General features: G+C 34.0%; 3 protein-coding genes across 3 annotated transcripts; 1 reads left to right on the plus strand and 2 right to left on the minus strand.

The window, feature by feature from the left end:
• Nucleotides 1-13,687, minus strand: LOC142238996 (acyl-coenzyme A oxidase 1-like). The gene is made up of 9 exons (XM_075310759.1): nucleotides 13,545-13,687; nucleotides 13,297-13,465; nucleotides 12,585-12,747; nucleotides 7,218-7,510; nucleotides 6,753-7,158; nucleotides 6,200-6,694; nucleotides 636-741; nucleotides 409-564; nucleotides 1-343 (listed from the first exon to the last, which is right to left on the minus strand). The coding sequence occupies exons 1-9, from the start codon at nucleotides 13,575-13,577 to the stop codon at nucleotides 83-85; spliced, it is 2,082 nt and encodes a 693-aa protein (XP_075166874.1). The 5' UTR covers nucleotides 13,578-13,687; the 3' UTR covers nucleotides 1-82.
• A 3,302-nt stretch (nucleotides 13,688-16,989) lies between these two features.
• Nucleotides 16,990-18,729, plus strand: LOC142238090 (zinc carboxypeptidase). The gene is made up of 2 exons (XM_075309640.1): nucleotides 16,990-17,474; nucleotides 17,531-18,729. Exons 1-2 carry the CDS (start codon nucleotides 17,118-17,120, stop codon nucleotides 18,521-18,523), a joined length of 1,350 nt encoding a protein of 449 aa, XP_075165755.1. The 5' UTR covers nucleotides 16,990-17,117; the 3' UTR covers nucleotides 18,524-18,729.
• A 1,882-nt stretch (nucleotides 18,730-20,611) lies between these two features.
• Nucleotides 20,612-22,903, minus strand: LOC142240562 (methyltransferase-like protein 25B). Its single transcript, XM_075312259.1, has 5 exons — nucleotides 22,728-22,903; nucleotides 22,478-22,672; nucleotides 21,603-22,417; nucleotides 21,029-21,219; nucleotides 20,612-20,968 (listed from the first exon to the last, which is right to left on the minus strand). The coding sequence occupies exons 1-5, from the start codon at nucleotides 22,815-22,817 to the stop codon at nucleotides 20,886-20,888; spliced, it is 1,374 nt and encodes a 457-aa protein (XP_075168374.1). The 5' UTR covers nucleotides 22,818-22,903; the 3' UTR covers nucleotides 20,612-20,885.
• Nucleotides 22,904-23,283: the final 380 nt, after the last annotated feature.

Raw genomic sequence — 23,283 nt, forward strand, 5'->3', positions numbered from 1 at the left:
TTTCAACAGAATAACAAAACAAAAACTTTATTAAACATTAACTGGAATATTATTGGAATATTAATATTCTTAAAAGACATATTTAAACTTTGGACTTCATGAATGGCTTCAAGTGTGTGTGAAAAACTTTTGGTACAGGTTCCTTATTCAAAGGACTATTTTTGGCTTCTTCAAAGATACGTTCATAGACATTGCCATCATAGGAACCTAAAGTGGATAAAAGATTTCGATCATGAAAATCGAAACCATCACAAATAGCTATAGCATTAGGTCGCATAGTTTTTAAGGCATCCTCTAAGCGTGCTTGTAAAGAACGTAAATCACTATCGGAAAGTTGTATAACCTGCAAAGGGAATAATTTAATTTAATAAATATTTTATTATTTTTTGTCCTTATCTATTATCTTACCCTCATAATTTCACTCATATTTATCAAAGCCAAATTCACCAAATACAATTCCAAAATATTTTCCAAAACCTTATTCATAGCTGAATTTCTATTCTTCGATGTAGATCCAGTAACTTCGTCAAGGAATGTGTTGGCAATGAAACAACGACCATAAAGCTGATATATAAGGTAAAATGAAATGAAATATTAGTTTACATTTTTTATCTGAGAACTCATTCATTTCATACCTCAGCTGCTTGTACCAATTCAACACCTGTATTATTGGCAGCTTCTCCCTGGGATTGACCAGCCTGTAGACGAGCAGATATATTTTCCAAAGCTAAACGAGCTTTACTATATTTTAGGATAAAAGATAATATGAACGAAATATTAGTAATTTATGCAAAAATATGACCAACTATTTTCTAAAAAAAAACAAGTAAGTAAAGTCTAAAGTCGGGCGGGGCCGACTATATTATACCCTGCACCACTTTGTAGATCTACATTTTTGATACCATATCACATCCGTCAAATGTGTTGGGGGCTATATATAAAGGTTTGTCCCTAATACATACATTTAAATATCACTCGATCTGGACAGAATTTGATAGACTTCTACAAAATCTATAGACCCAAAATTTAAGTCGGCTAATGCACTAGGGTGGAACACAATGTAAAAAAATATGGGAAACATTTAAATCTGAAGCAATTTTAAGGAAACTTCGCAAAAGTTTATTTATGATTTATCGCTCGATATATTAGAGTCATTTTTACAACTTTTCGACTAAGCAGTGGCGATTTTACCAGGAAAATGTTGTATTTTGACAATTTTTGTCGAAATCAGAAAAACATATATCTGGGAAATATATTTAAATCTGAACCGATTTCAACCAAATTTGGCACGCATAGCAACAATGCTGTTCTACTCCCTGTGTAAAATTTCGACTCAATCGGAGTTAAAAATTGGCCTCTGTGGTCATATGAGTGTAAATCGGGCGAAAGCTATATATGGGAGATATATCTAAATCTGAACCGATTTCAACCAAATTTGGCACGCATAGCTACAATGCTAATTGTACTCCCTGTGCAAAATTTCAACTAAATCGGAGCAAAAAATTGGCCTCTGTGGTCATATGAGTGTAAATCGGACGAAAGCTATATATGGGAGCTATATCTAAATCTGAACCGATTTCTACCAAATTTGGCACAATTAACGATACTATAAAACGTACCTCTTGTGCAAAATTTAAAGCAAATCACGGCAAAACCCTGGCGTTTGAGGCCATATAAGTGCAAATCGGATGAAAGATATATATGAGAGCTATATCTAAATCTGAACCGATTTCAACCAAATTTGGTACACTTACCGATACTATTAAACATACTCCTGGTGCAACATTTGAAGCAAGTCAGGGCAAAACTCTGGCTTTTGAGGTCATATAAGTGCAAATCGGACGAAAGATATATATGGGAGCTATATCTAAATCTGAACCGATTTTGACCAAATTTGACATGCATAATTAGAATAATAATTCTGCAATCTCTGCAAAATTTCACGTAATTGGGAGTATAACTTTGGCCTCCGTTGTCATATGAGTGTAAATAGGGCGAAAGATATATATGAGAGCTATATCTAAATCTGAACCGATTCTACCAAATTTGGTACAATTAACGATACTATAAAACGTACCTCTCCTGCAAAATTTGAAGCAAATCACGGCAAAACCCTGGCGTTTGAGGCCATATAAGTGCAAATCGGATGAAAGATATATATGGGAGCTATATCTAAATCTGAACCGATTTCAACCAACACATAACGATGCCATCAAACATACTCCTGGTGCAAAATTTGAAGCAAATCAGGGCAAAACTGTGGCTTTTGAGGCCATATAAGTGCAAATCGGACGAAAGGGAGCTATATCTAAATCTGAACTTAAATCAAATATCAATACTGTTCTCTATGCAATATTTCACGAAAATCGGTAGTAAACTTTGGCCTCTGTGGTCATATGAGTCTAAATCGGAGGAAAGATATATATGGGAGCCATATCTAAATCTGAACCAATTTGGCTGATATTTTGCAAATTTTTTGAGACTCATAAAATATTCGGATCTACGGAATTTGAAGAAAATCGGTTGATAAACACGCCAACTATGACCAGATCAGGGATAGATATATATGGCAGCTATATCTAAATCTGAACCGATTTTTTCCAAAATCAATAGCGATTGTCTCTGTCCCAAAAAACCACGATCGGACTTAAACTGCGACCTGTACTTTGCACACAAAAATACATGAACAGACAGACAGACGGACATCGCTAAATCGACTCAAAATTTAATTCTAAGACTATCGGTATACTAAACGATGGGTCTCAGACTTTTCCAGACAGACAGACGGACATCGCTATATTGACTCAAAATTTAATTCTAAGGCAGTCGGTATACTAAACGATGGGTCTCAGACTTTTCCTTCTTGGCATTACATACAAATGCACAGACTTATTATACCCTGTACCACAGTAGTGGTGAAGGGTATAAAGATCGTACTTGGGATTGCTTTAGAGTGATAAAAAATACCGATTTTTTAAGTCGGGTTTTCCTTGGTTCTAAAAAAACCGGACTATTTTCATAAACCGGTCGACCGTAAATTGCCACTTATTTCTTAAATTATAAATTTTATATTCAAACCACAAAAACCGAAATCCAGTTCTTGAAGCCTTATAAAACACCGGTTCTACCGGTCCACCGAAAAGGCATTTTCGATAAATACCGACAAGCGGTGTAAAAAGATAAAACGGTCAACCGGATTCGATCACTGAATGATTTGACACCGCACTGCACTCTGTAAACAACCGTCCCTCATCGTCGCAGACGGTTGTATCTTCCCCCTCCCCAATAAACACTACAGGGGTAGTAGGTTAGGTTAGGTTAGGTGGCAGCCCGATGTATCAGGCTCACTTATACTATTCAGTCCATTGTGCTACCACATTGGTGAACTCTCTTATCACTGAGTGCTGCCCGATTCCATGTTAAGCTCAATGACAAGGGACCTCCTTTTTATAGCCGAGTCCGAACGGCGTTCCACATTGTAGTGAAACCACTTAGAGAAGCTTTGAAACCCTCAGAAATGTCACCAGCATTACTGAGGGGGGATAATCCACCGCTGAAAAACTTTTTGGTGTTCAGTCGAAGCAGGAATCGAACTCACGACCTTGTGTATGCAAGGCGGGCATGCTAACCATTGCACCACGGTGGCTCAGGGGTAGTAAGATATAGCCTTATAAACCGCTTCCATATGCGCCGCCCCCAATGTGGCCGATATTCCCTCAACTCCGGTGTGAACGATCGATTGATGTTTTGCTTATCACTTCCTAAGGATGGCCGGGACTCTTTCAGAAGGTGACTTCTCAGAGGTGGCATTTTTTGGGTCATTTGCTCTACAGCACAAGGAGTTCAAGGGGTTAGGAGTTCACAACTAGCCTTCTAGTCTGCTGTGGGGTTCTCTTTCCGCAGATCGCACTGTGAGAACAGAATTAACCATATAGCTTCCCACCGCTTCATGTACAGTATCCGCATGAATCCTTTTAAGACCTGTCTGGAATGCTGCTCTTTTTTGAAACCAGCGTTACTTGAGCGTATCTTGTGCTCTATAAATGAAAATTAGTCGTAATTAACCTGAATGTAGGTTATCAATCCTTAATATTTTATCGATTTCAGCTGTAATCTCTAAGAAGACATCCCCGACAGGAGGAAGTGGAATATACCACAGGTACAGGTTGAACGATGCCTGGGCTATCACACTCTAGGTTAGGTTAGGTTATGTGGCAGCCCGATGTATCAGGCTCACTTAGACTATTCAGTCCATTGTGATACCACAGTGGTGAACTTCTCTCTTATCACTGAGTGCTGCCCGATTCCATGTTAAGCTCAATGACAAGGGACCTTCTTTTTATAGCCGAGTCCGAACGGCGTTCCACATTCCAGGGAAACCACTTAGAGAAGCTTTGAAACCCTCAGAAATACCACCAACATTAAGGAGGTGGGATAATCCACCGCTGAAAAATTTTTTGGTGTCCGGTCGTAGCAGGAATCGAACCCACGACCTTGTGTATGCAAGGCGGGCATGTTAACCATTGCACCACGGTGGCTCCCTATCACACTCTATGTGTTATATCTTTTTAGCTCTGAATTCCAATTACGAAGCCACGAAACCCGTTCTGCCTTCCGTTGATATATGCTTCTGTGATGTCATGCAAAGTGGTTGTTTACCAATTTAAGGTATTTGTGCAGATATTGAGCAGCTGGGAAATTATCCACCAGGGTTGGAAGCAGTGATGCTGATGAGAGAGAAGGTAATCCCAGTTGCTAGATTCACACTTGCCTGTCTTTAGTAATTACCCATTTTCTAGAATTTGTGATTTAATAAATTCAGAAAACGAGCAATGTACTCAATCCTGGATTTTTGCCGAAAGTTTAGAAATTTTGTTGTAGCGAATGTTTTTGGTTCAATGGGATCAATGGCAACATTATCCCATATTGCGCCAATGAATCCAAATAGATTTTATTTGGACGACAAGGCGCTAGCTGGGACGGTATTCCGTAGCGTATTTGGACCTTCCCGTAAGTGTGTAAACATAACCATAGCGATAGGCGGTAGGCGAAGACTTTTTTCGGCGACGAGCAAATACAATAAGCTTGTCGGCAAAAATGTTCTCTTTGCTTGTTTCTGAATATTTTTGATGTCAATAAAGCATGATTTTTTAATATTGAAGGTCATGTTCTTTGTTGAGTTATTTGAAGATAAAAGAATTTCCATGTGGCCATGCAACAATAATGCCTAGTGGTGACTTCCCAAATTTGACAAGCGATGGCAACACTATCCATTTTCCGCCAAAGAGTTAGAGTTAATTAGCCGCTAGCCGCCACGGTATTCCGTCGCGGATAATAAATATACGTAAACAAGCGTTCTCCTACCGTCTATCGCTATGGTCATATTTACACACTGAATCAGAATAGATTTACAGCCAATTTCTCATATCCGAAACGAACGCTTTCGTTCGACTGAAATGCCAAAAACAGCTGATTTCCTTTATAAATTCAGCTGTTTTGGGCATTCTAGTCGAACGAAAGCATTGGTTTCGGATATGAAAAATTGGCTGTTAATTATCGGCGGCTTCAATCTCTTTTCAGAATTCGTGAACTGACGGTCAGCACAAAAAGTTTTCACCAGGGTCCTTTCACTTTTATATCTCTATAGTTCTGATATTCAGTACTGGCTCGATATTACTCCGAAACAAGAAGAACGTCCGTTACAATATTTTCGACTACCGAAACATACAATATCTTAGAAGTCTGCGTCCATTCGAAATATCGCAAAGTCGGTAACCAATGTCCACTTTCGTCTCGATCAATTTTTGCATTGAGATCCTATCTCAACTATAAACGCCTTATGGGTTAGTATAGGCGGCAATCCGTTATTTTTGCCTTACTTAGAGCGTTTTCGATTCGCGAAAAATATGTTGCCTTGGTGTTACACTACTTTTCCCCTCGTTATATTTACGCCCAAATGATTGTGAGGGATACAGGACTCAAAATCGACTATTCAATCCATAGTGTTGCCACAGGTGGTGAAATTCTCTGTTATCAATGAGTGCTGCCAAATTCTATTCTATTCAATGGCAGGGAACCCCTTTTTAAAACACGTAGATATAACACTAGCATTACTGAGAGGAGATAGATAACCGTCAACAAAATTTTTTTTTGGTCTAAACGGGGATTAATTCCATGACCCTTAATTTACTCAACTTACTTTGCTGCGGCACTCTCCAATCCCTGGACAATGTTTTCCCAAGATCCCGTCCACTTTTCCATTGGTGGCTTTTGCAAATACAAAGCCGTTGGAGCCAAAGGCTTACCCGCCAACGCCTGTTGACCAGATTTCATTAAGAATCGGCCAACTTGCAGTAGTAGTATGGTATTATCTCCCTCGTAGGTGCAACCAGCCGTAGCTGTGGTATACAGATTACTCATATTTGATGAAGCCAAATAACCATGACCTCCACAAGCCAAACGCAAACGATCTACACCGGCTGCTGAATCAGCGGTACATATTGCCTTCATGGCACATGACAAAGCATGAATTTCAGAAAGTCCTCCGAATTGACCACGCTTAATATCTTCAGCTGTTTGATTATATATCTTGCGCAGTTTTTCCGCTGCCAATTTTCCCGCCATTGCAGTGGCTATTTCGGGAAATAGTTTCATTTGTTGGGTAACATGATCCATAATTTGAACTTCAGGTTCTCTGCAAAGAGCAAATTAATAATTTTGATACCAAATTATTAGGCCAAACAAAAACCTACTTGGGATTTATGGGCGATTGTCTTCTCACTGACGAATAACGTGTGGCAATTACAGCAGCCGCGGCTAACATATTGGTATGATTATGAGCTATCCAGCATCGACCAAACACCATGGAAAAATAACTCAATGCCGCTGCTGGACTCTGCTCGAAGGTACCATCAGGATGAACTTGGACATGACGCATTAACATATTAGTCCTTGGTATACGAACATTTTTCATACCCAAATAGCCATTGTTAACACCATAGAATCCGAATTTCTTACCAATATCGCCAAGTTCTATGCCTGGCAAAGGCATATACGTCTCTGGATCACGTAGAGGTACAATAAATGTGGCCACACCCTTTGGTTTATTGTGAATATATAAATTTGCCATAGCTATGCAATGAGTTGATGAATGACCCACTGAAAAAAGAATACAGAAATTTGGCTATGGTCTCTTCTCTGGTATAATTTAATCTTACATCCTCCTGGCCAAAATTTATATGCCGTCAAAGTGGGCGTATTCAAAATAAACTCATCTGTTTTGGGATCAAAATCCGCTCTGGTCTCTAATCCCCTTAAAAATGTTCCATGTCCCAATTCGGTTTGCGCATATGCCACCATTATCTCAAAATTTTCAGCAGGTTTACCAAATTTTTCAAATTGTTCGTCGGTACCCAAATTTCTTATGGCATCGACTGATATAGAAAGATGAACGGTGAAAGGGTTTCCTGCAGGAAGTGCACCCCACAGTTGGGGACCACTGAAAAGAGTACTGAAAGAGAATACAAATGATAGGTATTAAATTTGATAAAATATTTAAAATTTTGTCATTTATGGGTCTATGTTCACTATGGTCAGGTCACAAGCATTCAACTCTGTGATCTTACTCTCTATTGAGGATTGTGCATATTTATAATTTGAGGATGGTTGGGTTAGGTATACTAGCAGTTTTTTCAGCCTCACTTAGACTATTCAATCCATTGTGATACCACAGTGTTGCAATTCTCTCTCTGTTTTTCTAAATTACCTCCTTTTTATAGCCGAATCCGAATGTTGTTTCACATTGCGTTGAAACCACTTAGGGAAGATTTGAAACACTCAGAAATGTCATCATCATTACTGAGAGGGATTCGGAGGAGCTCATTGTCCTTTTTATGCAAGGCGGGCATGCTAACCATTACAACGCGGTGGCTCCCATTATTTGAGGATATTACTGTCCTCGGAATGGGAGAGAGTATGCATTTTGAGCATGTTCCACTACTTGCACCGGGAGAGATTCCGCCAATTCTGCACACTCTGTAAAATAAGAACCTATGCGTCTTGCCTCAACTGAGATCCAAACCAATATCCTGGTTTTAGCGGGAGTGGCCTGAATAATATTTCAAAATTCCGACTAAACTGTCCACTCTGTATAGTCATGCACTTGATCTCATAGCAGAGCCTCACCCATCTTAAGTTCCAGGCGGAATTTGCATAAAATTTCATAAGTAAAATGCGGATCGCTTAGATGGATCATAGCACCTGCTGCAGAGAAGAAGCATTTCGCTGGGTAAGACCTGAGACATTCGCCTGAGATTCCCAAGGTTTTTACCAATAAGGTAAAAATAGGTTAGATCCATCATCAATGAACCCTTAAGGTTGGTTCAAATAAGGACTCAGATTTGCAACGCGAATCCGTAGTCCGATCGGAGATCTGTTTACTTCGCCCACAAAGGATGACTTTGAGTATTAGCACCGGCTGAAGAGACAATATTCAGGGATGTCCTGTCCATGTCATGTTCCTCTGAACTTCCTGTGGAACCAACAAGGTTTGTATAGCGAAAGGGTAAGATTCGCAAATCAAGCCTGGTTAGATCCACCATCATTGTTAAGCCATTCCTCAGAAATTTCCATCGTACCATAAGGGTTTATACAACGAAAAGCTAAGATTCGCAACTCGAATCCTTGTTTCGAGACGGAACTTCCAAAAAATTTTATAAATCGAACCGAGATCTTTTAACTTCGTTCACAAAGGACGACTTTGAATATAAGCTCCGGCTGAAGGGAAAAATAGGAAAAAACATGAAACCTTTGAGGTTGATAAAGCGAAAAGCTAAAGCAAATCAATCCCTAGGTTTGATACACCATCAATGACAAGGGTCCTCCTCTTTCTAGCCGAGTCCGAACGGCTGTCCACATTGCAGAGAAATCACCACAGATTCTTTGAAACACTCAGAAATGTCACCAGCATTTCATGAGGTGGGATAATCCACCTGCTGAAAAACTTTTTGGTGTTTGGCCGAAACTGGGTTTGAACCCCCTATCCTGTGTATGCAAGGCGGGCATGCTAACCATTTCACCACAGGGGATCCTTCACTTAGAAAAGCTTTGAAACACTCAGAAATGTCAGTAGCATTACTGAGAGGGGATAATCCACCGTTGAAAAAAAATGTTTGGTGTTTGGTCGAAGCTGGGCTTGAACTCGCGACCCTGTGTATGCAAGGCGGTCATGCTAACCCTTGCACCAAGGAGGGTTCGGCAAAAACCACACAGAAAATCAAGGGGAAGACAGACACTAGTATAGCTATAGAGGATTATTCTACTCCTCCTGCAAATTAAGAACAAAAGCTCCTTGTCCTAACAGAGCTCCAAACCCAAAATCGAGGGAAAGAGGCACATCGATATAGCAATAGAGGATTATGCATATTCATCATTTGAGGATGTTCCAGATCTCGTACCGGGAGAGATCCCTCCGCCTCTACCCTATCTGTAAATTAAGAACATATCCTCCTTATCCGAACTGAGTCCCAAAATGACATCCTGGTTAAAGCGGACATTACCTGATTAAAATTTCAGTGTTCTGACTACATTATCCACTGTGTGAATTTTACGCACTTGATCTCACACCAGAGCTTCAGCTCTATTTACTTCGTTTAAAAAGGAGGAGCTCAGCGAAAGACTACGATTCGAAACTATAAACCTTAGTCCGAGGTGGAACTTCCAAAACATATGCATTGCACTCGGTAAAATCTTAGCCATATGACTGAAATTTCCATGGACGCATCAAGGTTTGCACAGTGAAAGGCTAAGATTCGAAAATCAAACTCGGTTAACCCCAAGATAGATCCACCACCACTGTTGGTTCAGCGAAAAGCTAAAATTACCAACCCGAACCCTTAGTCTGAAACGGAACTTCCATAACATATGTATTTCACTGGATAAAATCTGAGCCTTTCCTCTGAAATTCCCATCGAACAATCAAGGTTTGTATATCTAAAGCCTAAGATCTAACCCAAAGGCTAATATTCGCAAATCAAATCGGAGATTGGTTCAGAGAAAGGCTAAGATTCGCAACTCGAACCCTAAGTCCGGGGTGGAACTCCCATTCATTTTACTAGGTAAGATCTGAGCCATTCGTCTGAAATTCCCATGGAAACACCAGGGTTTGTACAACGAATGGGTAAGATTCGCAAATTAAACCCGCTTAAACCTTGGATGGATACACTATCAAGGAACCATCAAGGTTGGTTCAGCGAAGATTCGCAACTCTAGCCCTTAGTCCATGGCAGAATATTGACAAAATTCCGTAAATCAAACTGAGATCTTTTAACTTCGTTCACAAAGGAGAAGTTTTGATTTCCGGAATACCCATGAAACCTTCAAGGTGGGTTATGTGGCGGTTAGGTTAGGTAGCAGCCCGATGTATCAGGCACACTTAGACTATTCAGTCCATTGTGATACCACATTGGTGAACTTCTCTCTTATCACTGAGTGCTGCCCGATTCCATGTTAAGCTCAATGACAAGGGATCTCCTTTTTATAGCCGAGTCCGAACGGCGTTCCACATTGCAGTGAAACCACTTAGAGAAGCTTTGGTAGGTTTGGTAGCTGTCTGTTATTCGCACAATATTAGGTAAGGTAGAAAATAGTGTCCAGGTTACACTGTCTTTTGCCGGCTAACATACACCAATACTAATATTCGACTTGTTGTACATTCTATCGTAGGATCCTAAGAACGAAGCTGAGCTAGGATCTGAATCACCTCCAGGGGGCGGGTTTTATATCGAAGCAGTGACATAGTTCTTATTCTAAGATCTCCGTATACCAACTTGTTTCTGGTTCTTGTTTTCTAGCTGAGCTGAAGATTAGAACCTGCTGAATGGTATGGATTCGAAAATCTTAGGAAAATTAAACACGGGTGACCGTAGGTTAGATATGTGACATTAGGTATGATAGCTGTCTGTTTTTACTAACATGCTTACATAAGATTCCATTAAATAGAAATGAGTATTCTCCATAGAGGTAGAAAATAATGTCCAGTCTCTTGTCGCCTCCTAAGAATTTCGTATCCTTAAAGAACTTCACAATTTGTTTCTAGCTTGTGTTTCCCAGCTGAGCTAGGTTCTGAATCAGCTCTAGGTGGCGATCTATATATTTGGGCAGGTCTCCCTAAGAACGGGCAACGTTATGGTCATCAGCCTAGAGGAAGTATTCTACGAAAATAAGACGGTCAAGATCTCAACAGAAATTGGGCTCGATGGGCAGCCCACAAAGTTGATGAATCGCATTGAGGTACACTCCTAGTGTACATCCTTAACATGATCCCCAGTTGCAGTAAATTCCAAAATTTGAAGAATAAGGTAAGTGTCACATCATTTATCATTGATAAACATTTGTTTTTGGTTGGCAAAAATGAATAAATCAAAAACCAGATCGTGAAGATTCTTGGAGAAAGATAAACAGAAAAGCTTATGAACCCATTTTATCTTATCATAATTGACTATGGACTTCGAAATGGAGATGCAATATAAAATACGACAGAGTTGATCATTCAAACTGATTTTCAATGCAAAAACCGAACTAAGTACCGGTCATTAGTGTAAAATTTATTCACAATAAACTGTTATTGTGAATTGAGAAAATATCACCATAGACTAAGAAATTTATAGACGTCTTTTGTCAATTCACAATGATATTGACAAAATTTTCTATAGAAATAAAATTTTGACAACATTTTCTATAGAAATATAATTTTTATAAAATTATCTACCGATATGGACCAACTTTTGTATGGCTGTTAGCGGCCATATATAGTAGCGCAATGTACCAAATGTCAACCGAATCGGATGAATTTTGCTCCTCCAAGAGGTTCCGAAGCTCAAGTCTTGGGATCGGTTTATATGGAGCTATATATAATTATGGACCGATATGGACCAATTTTTGCATGGTTGTTAGAGACCATATACGTACACCACATACCAAATTTCAACCGAATCGGATGAATTTTGCTCCTCCAAGAGGTTCCGAAGCTCAAGTCTGGGGATCGGTTAATATGGAGCTATATATAATTATGGACCGATATGGGCCAATTTTTGCATGGTTGTTAGAGACCATATACGTACATCACGTACCAAATTTCAACCGGATCGGATGAATTTTGCTCCTCCAAGAGGATCCGCAAGCCAAATCTAGGGGTCGGTTTATGTGGGGACTATACGTAAAAGTGGTTCGTTATGACCCATTTGCAATACCATCCGACCTACATCAATAACAACTACTTGTGCCAAGTTTTAAGTCGATAGCTTATTTCGTTCGGAAGTTAGGCCCAGAATATATATATACTTTATGGGGTCTTAGAGCAATATTTCGATGTGCTACAAACTGAATGACAAAATTAACATCCCCCACCATCCTATGGTGGAGGGTAGAAAAATCACTCATTTGCAGACGAAACAGTGACATCTGCGGAGTGCAGACAAACCACAGCGCTGTGAATTGTCAAGAGACGTATATTCATGTTCTTGGTCTATGTTTTCTGTACAGACCATACAACGAGTCTATCCTTTATGAAAAGCGGAAATACTTACGGCCATATATCGTTGCCACCGGGATTTAATTCTTTCTGCAAATTGCGTAATTTTCTCGCCAATCTTACAGCATCCTTAATAGCTTCCGTGTAGAAATCTTCGTGGGACAAATTTAAAGTTTTGAACATACTTTCATCTTTCATGTCAGCAAATATTGATGATTCTAAAATTTTGAAAGAAAAAAAAGCACATACAAAGAAGGTGAGAAACGTCAATATTCGAAGATCATAATCGCTAGACCATAAAGTGCAACAATATAAAAAGCAGACAACGACTGCGGTTTTTAGCAAATTGTTTTTCTATAAGTTTATGTACTTTCTGTGCTTTCTTATTTTTACCCTTATTGGGCAACCCTATCCTGGCAGTTCAATGTACAGTGAAACCTCTGAGAAACCTCTGAACGCCCACGGTCACCTACATTTTGTTCACATTTGGGAGGTTTCCCTTTATTAGAAGTTTATTGTAATGTGTTAATATAGCAAACATCCCCGGTTTTCTGAGTGTCCAAGTTAAAGAGGTTTCACTGCACTTGGATTTTGATGTTATTACACTGGCAATAGCTTCAATACTTGTATCATGGCCTATTTGATACTGAGATCTTTCTTCTTTTTAACCCATCACAATTGCTGCCTTTGGCCATTTTCAAATACTCATTTGCTTGAGTGTATACACATTACAAAGTTCACTCTTTGATACTTAATCTAACACTTACCCACATATCTCTTTAATTTTAATTTATCATGACCCCCATGCCACCAGACTGCAAAATCTTCAACATTGAATGAGGCATTTTGTCGTTCCTTCTCAATATCGGGATTAATTGTTTTGGGAATAATGCTATTGGTGGCCATCTCTCTTGCGAATATGCCTGCTTGCCTCCTCTAGAAGTGAAATTCAAATAAAGTAAATTTAATAGCTGAACACCTGAATTGATCGTAGAAATTTTCTTTTAATTCTTACTGCTAACTGGCAGACTATTCTTTGTACTCTCATAGTGAAAAGTAGATTATAAACTGAATGGAATTATTTGAGTTTTCAAGAGAATTCATCCAATATTCCATCGGAGTATACTGTCTACAATCTAGATGACCACAAACTAAACCAGACATTTACTTATTTTGCTGAGAATCGCTTAATTAATTTCTCTTTCAATCTCTTGGCTGAAAAGCTTTTTTGCTTTCTCATTAGTTTTGATAGCGTTGAGATAGGTAAAGGCTGAGTGCTATGAGCTACAGCCTATGAGTATTTAAATTCCAAATATATCTACACTCATAGAAAAAAGTCTGCAAATCATATCAATCAGTATCAGCTGTTACATATTTGGTTGATCGTATGTAGGTTAGGTTAAGTTATGTGGCAGCCCGATGTATCAGGCTCACTTAGACTATTCAGTCCATTGTGATACCACAGTGGTGAACTTCTCTTTTATCACTGAGTGCTGCCCGATTCCATGTTAAGCTCAATGACAAGGGACCTCCTTTTTTTGTCAAAATTTTTATATTTATAGAAAATTTTGTTGAAATTTTTATATCTATAGAAACTTTTGTCAAAATTTTATTTCTATGGAAAATTTTGTCAAAATTTTATTTCTATGGAAAATTTTGTCAAAATGTTATATCTATGGAAAATTTTGTCAAAATTTTATTTCTATAGAAAATTTTGTCAACAATTTTATTTCTTTAGAAAATTTTTTAAAAAATTTTATTTCTATAGAAAATTTTGTCAAAATTTCATTTCTATAGAAAATTTTGTCAAAATTTTATTGCTATAGAAAATTTTTTCAAAATTTCATTTCTATAGAAAATTTTGTCAAAATTTTATTTCTATAGAAAATTTTGTCAAAATTTTTATATCTATAGAAAATTTAGTTAAAAATTTTATATCTATAGAATTTTTTTTTTAAATTTTAGATCTATGAAAACTTTTGTCAAAATTTTATTTTTATAGAAAATTTTGCTAAAATTTTATTTCTATGGAAAATGTTGTCAAAATTTTATTTCTATGGAAAATTTGTCAAAATTTTGTCAAAAATGTTATTTCTATAGAAAAGTTTGTTAAAATTTCATTTCTAAAGAAAATTTTATTATTTATTTTATTTATTAAATTTAACTTAGCTTATATAAATATAAGGCAAGTATAAAGAAAAAGAAGAAATAGCATTAGCTACAAAGGCTATCAGCTAAACATTTTGATAAAATATAAAGGGAAACAGTGAAAATTTGATTTTACATATTATATAATTGTGTTGGTACGAGAAATGAAATTATATACTCTAATTATGTTATCTAAAGAAGGTATTTTTAAAATGTTAATTCCTTTATGTTGAAGCACCATTTTGTCTTGATATGTAAGAAAGCAGTTAAAAATTTTATATATATAGAAAATTTTGCTAAAATTTTATTTCTATGGAAAATGTTGTCAAAATTTTATTTCTATAGAAAATTTTTGTCAAAGTTTTATTTCTATAGAAAATGTTGGCAAAATTTTATTTCTATAGAAATATTTGCCAAAATATTATTTCTATAGAAAATTTTTTCAAAAATTTTATTTCTATAGAAAATTTTTTCAAAAATTTTATTTCTATAGAAAATTTGTCAAAATTTTATTTCTATAGCAAATTTTGTAAAAATTTTATTTTTATAGAAAATTTTGCCAACATTTTATTTTTATAGAAAATTTTGTCAAAATTTTATTTCTATAGAAATTTTTATCAAAATTTTATTTCTATAGAAAATTTTGTCAAAACTTTATTTCTATAGAAAATTAGCGAAAATTTTTTTTCTATCGAAAATTTTGTAAAAATTTTATTTCTATGGGAAATTTTATCAAAATTTTATTTCTATAGAAAATTTTGTCAAAAATTTTATTTCTATAGAATATTTTGTTAAAATTTCATTTCTATCGAAAATTTTGTCAAAATTTTATTTCTATAGGAAATTTTGACAAAATTTTATTTCTATAGGCAATGTTTGCAAAATTTCATTTCTACAGAAAATTTTGTCAAAAGTTTTATATCTATAGAAACTTTTATCAAAATTTTATTTCTGTAGAAAATTTTGGCAAAATTTTATTTCTATGGAAAATTTTGTCAAAATTTTATTTCCATGGAAAATTTTGTCAAAATTTTATTTGTATAGAAAAGTTTGTAAAAATTTTATTTCTGTATCTATAGAAACTTTTATCAAAATTTTATTTCTGTAGAAAATTTTGGCAAAATTTTATTTCTATGGAAAATTTTGTCAAAATTTTATTTCCATAGAAAATTTTGTCAAAATTTTATTTGTATAGAAAAGTTTGTAAAAATTTTATTTCTGTAGAAAATTTTGTTAAATTTTATTTCTGTAGAAAATTTTGTTAAATTTTATTTCTATAGAAAATTTGTCAAAATTTTATCTCTATAGCAAATTTTGTAAAAATTTTATCAAAATTTTATTTCTATAGAAAATTTTGTCAAAAATTTTATTTCTGTAGAAAATTTTGTCAAAATTTTATTTCTATGGAAAATTTTGTCAAAATTGTATTTCTATGGAAAATTTTGTCAAAATTTTATTTCTATAGAAAATTTTGTCAAAAATTTTATTTCTATAGAAAAGTTTGTTAAAATTTCATTTCTATAGAAAATTTTGTCAAAATTTTCTGTCTATAGAAAATTTGGTCAAAATTTTCCGTCTATAGAAAATTTGGTCAAAATTTTATTTCTATTGAGAATTTTGTCAAAATTCGATTTCTATAAAAAATTCTGTCAAAATTTTATTTCTATTGAAAAATTTGTCAAAATTTTATTTCTATAGAAAATTTTATCAACATTTTATTTCTATAGAAAATTTTGTCAAAATTTTAATTCTGTAGAAAATTTTGTTAAAATTTTTATATCTATAGAAACTTTTGTCAAAATGTTATTTCTATAGAAAATTTTGTTAAAATTTCATTTCTATAGAAAATTTTGTCAAAATGTTCTATCTATAGAAAATTTAGTCAAAATTTTATTTCTATAGAAAGTTTTGTTAAAATTTCATTTCTATAGAAAATTTTATCAAAATTTTATTTCTATAGAAAGTTTTGTTAAAATTTTATTTCTATAGAAAATTTTGTCAAAATTTTTATATTTATAGAAAATTTTGTTAAAACTTTTATATCCAAAGGAACTTCTGTCAAAATTTTATTTCTATTGAAAATTTTGTCAAAATTTTATTTCTATAGAAAATTTTATTTGCATAGAAAATTTTATCAACATTTTATTTCTATAGAAAATTTTGTCAAAATTTTATTTCTATAGAAAATGTTGTCAAAATTTTGTTAAAATTTTTATATCTATAGAAACTTTTGTCAAATTTCTTTCCTTACGTATTAATAACAAAATCTTTCCCAGCTTTTAAAGAAAATCACCACCAAAATATTTCCTACTGGGTCTATAGCTTTTTCTCAAACGCACACACAACTGGAAAGAATATTTCACTGTACTCTTTGTGCGGCCATTTGTGGCTGATTGCTTTTTAGAATTTGTTTAATGTTTTTGCCAAAAAGAAAGAGAAAATGAGTGCCGACAACCGATGGAATAAATTTAGATTTTTAACTCTACTCATTTCACTTCTAACCATGTCTGAGGCAAAGTCAGTTACCACCGGAGCTTCGTTCTGCACCAAAGATGACCGTTGTGTGGAACCGTTTAAGAATCTAGCACGCTATGATAACTATCGCATCTACAATGTGGAATTGGCTACTGAAGAACATGTGGACATCTTCAAAAAGGTGGAAGAACAAAGCGATAGCATGATTTTTATAGGTCATGCCCGTGAAGTGGGCCAAAAATTATCGATACTTGTGGCATCGCATAAAGTTGCAGATTTGGCAGATCTTTTGGAACATTATAAAGTACAACATCGTATTTTGGTAAGATAAATGGAAATTAGTTGAGGATATGTTTCTTGAATTCCCTTTTATTGCAGACCTACAACTTCCAAGAGAAAATTGATAAGAATTATGCATCTGTTTTGCCGGTGGGTACAGATCTTAATAAATTTGATTGGTATCATTATTACCATTTGGAAACCATTTATGAATGGCTGGAATCCTTGGTGAAGAAATATCCCAATGTTGTGAGTTTACTTGATATGGGTACCAGCACCCAAGGAGTTCCCATTAAAGGAGTTAAAATCTCCCATAATCCCTCGAACAAAGCCGTGTTCATAGAAGCCGGTATACATGCCCGAGAATGGATTGCTCCTGCTGCAGCAAATTATATTATTAACCAATTATTGACCTCCAGCGATGAGAGTGTGATTAATTTAGCCAAAAGCTACAATTGGATTATCTTTCCCAGCATAAATCCAGATGGCTATAAATATACATTCGAACATGATCGTATGTGGCGTAAGAATCGTCAATTATTTGGCATAAATCGTGGTGTTGATTTAAATCGCAATTATCCAGATCATTGGAACTCTACTGGCAGTAGTAGTGATCCAAGTCGTTATGATTTCGCCGGACCCTCGGCCGCGTCAGAAATTGAAACACAACGTGTCATTAAATTCATTGAAGAGAATGTGGCAAAGGAGCAGATTAAGGCTTATTTAGCATTACATTCTTATTCGCAAATGATTATGTTTCCATTTGGTTACACCAAGGAGCATGTGGCCAATTATGAGGATTTAAAGGAATTGGGTCAAAAAGCCACGGAGGCAATTAAATCGTTGACCGGCAAGGATTATGTTAGTGGCAGCATTATTGAAACAATTTATCCATCAAGTGGTGGTAGTATGGATTGGGCTTATGCCTATCAAAAAATTCCCATAGCCTATACCTTTGAATTGCGTGGTCCGCCCGATAGTCAGGATATGTTTATACTGCCAGCTGAGGAAATTCTACCCACATCACAAGAGGCATTTGCTGCCATTAAAACGATAGTTGAGGGAGCTGCTGCTAAAGGATATTTCAAGTAGAAAGAGAAAACAAAGCAAAATAAAGGCGATGATTCTTTTGGTGGAAAATGATTAAAGTAATTTTGCTGCATTATAACTGCCCATTTACTTTCATCTTGGATTCGTCGATTTAATCAATTTTGTTTATATATAATTTTTTTATTGTTATGATTATCTCACACATTGCATTTAATTTTGTATAAAATACACAAATGGTGATAACAATGGTGATAACAATGTTATTATATCTTATAAATCAGGGACGTAGGCACAGTTGGTAAAAATCTACCAAAAATGGTTTTGACAAAAAAAATTTGACACATTTTTCTATAGAAATATTTTTTTTTTCCAAAATTTTCTATAGATGTAAATTTTGACAAAATTTTCTTTAGAAATAAAAATTTTAACAAAATTTTCTATAGAAATAAAAATTTTAACAAAATTTTCTATAGATATAAAAATTTTAACAAAATTTTCTATAGAAATAAAAATTGTAACAAAGTTTTCTATAGCAATAAAAATTTTAACAAAATTTTCTATAGAAAGAAAAATTTTGACAAAATTTTCCATAGAAAGAAAATTTTCTATAGAAATAAAATTTTGACAAAATTTTCTATAGAAATAACATTAAAAAAAAAAATTCATAGAAATAAAATTTTAACGAAATTTTCTATAGAAATAAAATTTTTATACAATTTTCTATAGAAATACAATTTTGCCAACATTTCCTACAGAAATTAAAAATTTGCCAAAATTTTCTATAGAAATAAAAATTTTACAAAATTTTCTACGACATAAAATTTTGACAAAATTTTCTACGAAATAAAATTTTGACAAAATTTTCTACGAAATAAAATTTTGACAAAATTTTCTACAAAATAAAATTTTGACAAAATTTTCTACAAAATAAAATTTTGACAAAATTTTCGATAGAAATACAATTTTGACAAAATTTTCGATAGAAATACAATTTTGACAAAATTTTCTATAGAAATAAAATTTTGACAACATTTTCTATAGAAATAAAATTTTGACAAAATTTTCTATAGAAATAAAATTTTGACAAAATTTTCTATAGAAATAAAATTTTGACAAAATTTTTCACGACATAAAATTTAGACAACATTTTCCACGAAATAAAACTTTCACAAAATTTTCTTTAGAAATACAATTTTGACAAAATTTTCTTTAGAAACACAATTTTGACAAAATTTTCGATAGAAATACAATTTTGACAAAATTTTCGATAGAAATACAATTTTGACAAAATTTTCGATAGAAATACAATTTTGACAAAATGTTCTATAGAAATAAAATTTTGACAAAATTTTTTATAGCTATAAAATTTTAACAAAAATTTCTATAGAAATAAAATTTTGACAAAATGTTCTATAGAAATAAAATTTTGACAAATTTTCCTAAAGAAATAAAAATGTTGACAAAATGTCATATAGAAATAAACATTTTGACAAAATTTTCTATAGGAATAAAGTTTTGAGAAAATGTTCTATAGAAATAAAAATGTTGACAAAATTTTCTATAGGAATAACATTTTGAGAAAATGTTCTATAGAAATAAAAATTTTGACAAAATTTTCTATAGAAATAAAATTTTGACAAAATTTTCTATAGAAATAAAATTTTGACAAAATTTTCTATAGAAATAAAATTTTGACAAAACTTTCTATAGAAATAAAGATTTTGACAAAATTTTCTTTAAAAATAAAATTTTGACAAAATGTTCTATAGAAATGAAACTTTTGACAAAATTTTCTATAAAAATAAAATTTTGACAAATTTTCCTAAAGAAATAAAAATGTTGACAAAATTTTCTATAGGAATAAAATTTTGACAAAATTTTTATAGAAATAAAAATGTTGACAAATTTTTCTATAGAAATAAAATTTTGATAAAATTTTTTATAGAAATAAAATTTGGACAACATTTGCTTAGAAAGAAAATTTTGACGAAATTTTCTAAGAAATACAATTTTGAATAAATTTTCTTTAGAAATAAAATTTTGTCAAAAAATTGACAAAATTTTTCATAGAAATAACATTTTCTATAGAAATAAAAATTTTGACAAAATTTTCGATAGAAATAAAAGATATTTTTGTTTGGTAGCTTTTTGGTAAAATTTTCTCCAAATTTTAATCGATTATTTTGGGCTCGTAGGCCGGATTTTAGTTCGCGATAAAAGGCATTTTAAACAAAATGTACGCACACATTTTAATGAATTATTATACATAACAATCTCGATATAAAAATTTGGAGAATATAGTTGGGACTCCTACGCTATCTACCACGTCTCTGCTCTTGGCTTTTGTATTCGAAGACTCTTTTCAAACAATACACACAGTCATGCTAATAAACATCCATTGTTGTCATCTTAATTTCATGGCAGTGGTTATATGATTTCTTGGTGATAAACGTGGATCAAATATGGCATTTATCTGGACCTGGCAATCTGTAAATTAATTATATGTATGTTAATCTCAGTATCATGCTTATCAAAGCTTTATCATACCGTTTTCCATCAGGTACAACATACGATCATAGAGTATAACACTCTCTATGAGCGGAGCAAAAAATAATCGCAATGTATAAAATATTACAATATTTTTCCAATTACGTAAATCATTCTCGGTGCTGGATGTTTCCAAGTTTTGGGAAGGAAGTTTTTCACACGGCAAACCTTTGACAGCTTTATAGAAATACCTGGAACAAAATAGATTGGCTTGATTAGTAAACGCATATTACATAAATATTCTGGCTCGTTTTCATGTAGGATTTGGAAATGCCAAATGGGCTAAAATTAATCAAGTATGTTGGTCTAAATTGTATAAACTATTTTTGTAATATAGAAAATTCATTATTAATATGTCCTAACATCAAAAATTGCCTTTTCAATGATGACCAAAGCCCAAAAGTCGGCTTTTGCAGAAGGACAAGAATCTCATATTTCCAGACTTGGGTCATTAAACTTCAAATGTATGGCTAGATAATTCCCATAGCGATAAAAAATCTAATAAGATATCCAAATTAATTTCCAAATTCTTACAACTATCATAAATTTTATAGAACCATTTAAAAATACCTACTCAGCAAAATTCATTCCCGGCACATATTTAACATTGTTCATTCTTGTGCGGCTATATTTTGGATAATATTTACGAATCATTCTTTCTGTAGCTGCTCTGAATGAGTGGACCTTTAGATATTCATAATCCTTTAGTGATAGTCTTTCGTTATATAACTCAATAGCATGACAAGATATTTCTCGGGCTTCGTATGATAGTTTTGAGAGTGTAGGCTTTTCCCTCAGATATTCACTCATGGGATATCCATAAACATTGGACGGTGATGGCGCATCTTGTGTTGTCATTTTCATATAACAGCATCCAACAAAATTGAGAAATTTCGCTTGATCACATTTCAGAAACATTCGCATCAGAATAGGTCCTAAATCTCCACATGGATGTAGACCTATAATACCGAACCGATATTGCTTACTGCTAATTCTCAAGGCAGTTTCGATGGTATTAAGAAAATCTTCCGGACTCATATCGGCCGTTAAACAAAGATCCACATGTTCGGGTTTCTGGCTCAAAATGTCATTAGCATATTTGCTTTTCAATTTATCCATATGGTTATCCATTTCACAAGCTTGTTGATTCAATTTTGTTTGCATTTCTAGGCAGCACATTTTAATATTATAACCATAGGCTAAAGTTCTAGCTAGGTGACCCAAGCCAGCCCCGAAATCTACAATAAAATCCACTGGTATATCTTCACTTATGTTTTGGCATAACGATGCCATTGTTTCTATTTCGTGGCGTTTCTTGGGTTTGACACCTTTATTAAAGATATGCTTCAACTTAGGATGATTTAAAATTGAACTACTAGGAAGAGGAACCTGCGAAGGCAATTGTACATAAACTAAGTACATAAACTAATCGATATTCGGCCAACTTACTGAATTAGATCTTCGTCGTTCTATGCAAAGCTTCTGCATGGCTGCTTTCAAAGCCAAGATGCTCAAAGGCCAAGTACATTTCGACGAAGAACTACCATCGTCCAATAGATAACACAGTTGTTCTGGTGGCAAATTTTCGAAATGCAATGTCCACGCCTTAGGTAATTTCTCCCAATGATTGTCTACATAGAAATCCTATAATCAAATATTAATAGTTAATCGTAATAAACAAATAGTGTGTGTAATTTACCAAAACATAAGCATTGATTAACCAATCATATTCTCTAATAATTTGAAGACTACTGTCCAAATTAACTTGGAGTGTAGTTTTTATTTCCATATTTGCTCAGAAATATATTTTTAAAGCTTCCATAAACCTGCTTTGTTCCTCTTGAATTGCACCAGTTTTTCCATATTTTTGTTGTTTTGTTTTGAATCTCCCTTCGTACATGTCACACATATAATGGGGCGCTAACAGGTTTTCTTGTAGGGATTGCAGGTAGGACAAAAAATTAGCGACTTCGGACATGCGTTCACACTGTTCTCGACTGAATTCAATAGATTTGGAATGGGCTGGTATCAGTTGACAACAAAATCTCTTTCAAAATCAACTATACTGCCTTGCGCAAATGTGGCTTCAGTACCAATATCTCTTTTTGGAATCATGTAATTATTTTCATTGAATATGTGCAAGGTGGCTGATACGTATTGCAACCATCTTGGTTCTCTCCTATTAGAAACAATTCTAAATTGAGTAGTGAACAAATTGAAATTGTACACATTTTATTGGCCGCCAGAATCTCAAT

Source organism: Haematobia irritans, chromosome 5 (genome assembly GCF_050003625.1).
Source record: "Haematobia irritans isolate KBUSLIRL chromosome 5, ASM5000362v1, whole genome shotgun sequence".
Classification (NCBI taxonomy): domain Eukaryota; kingdom Metazoa; phylum Arthropoda; class Insecta; order Diptera; family Muscidae; genus Haematobia; species Haematobia irritans.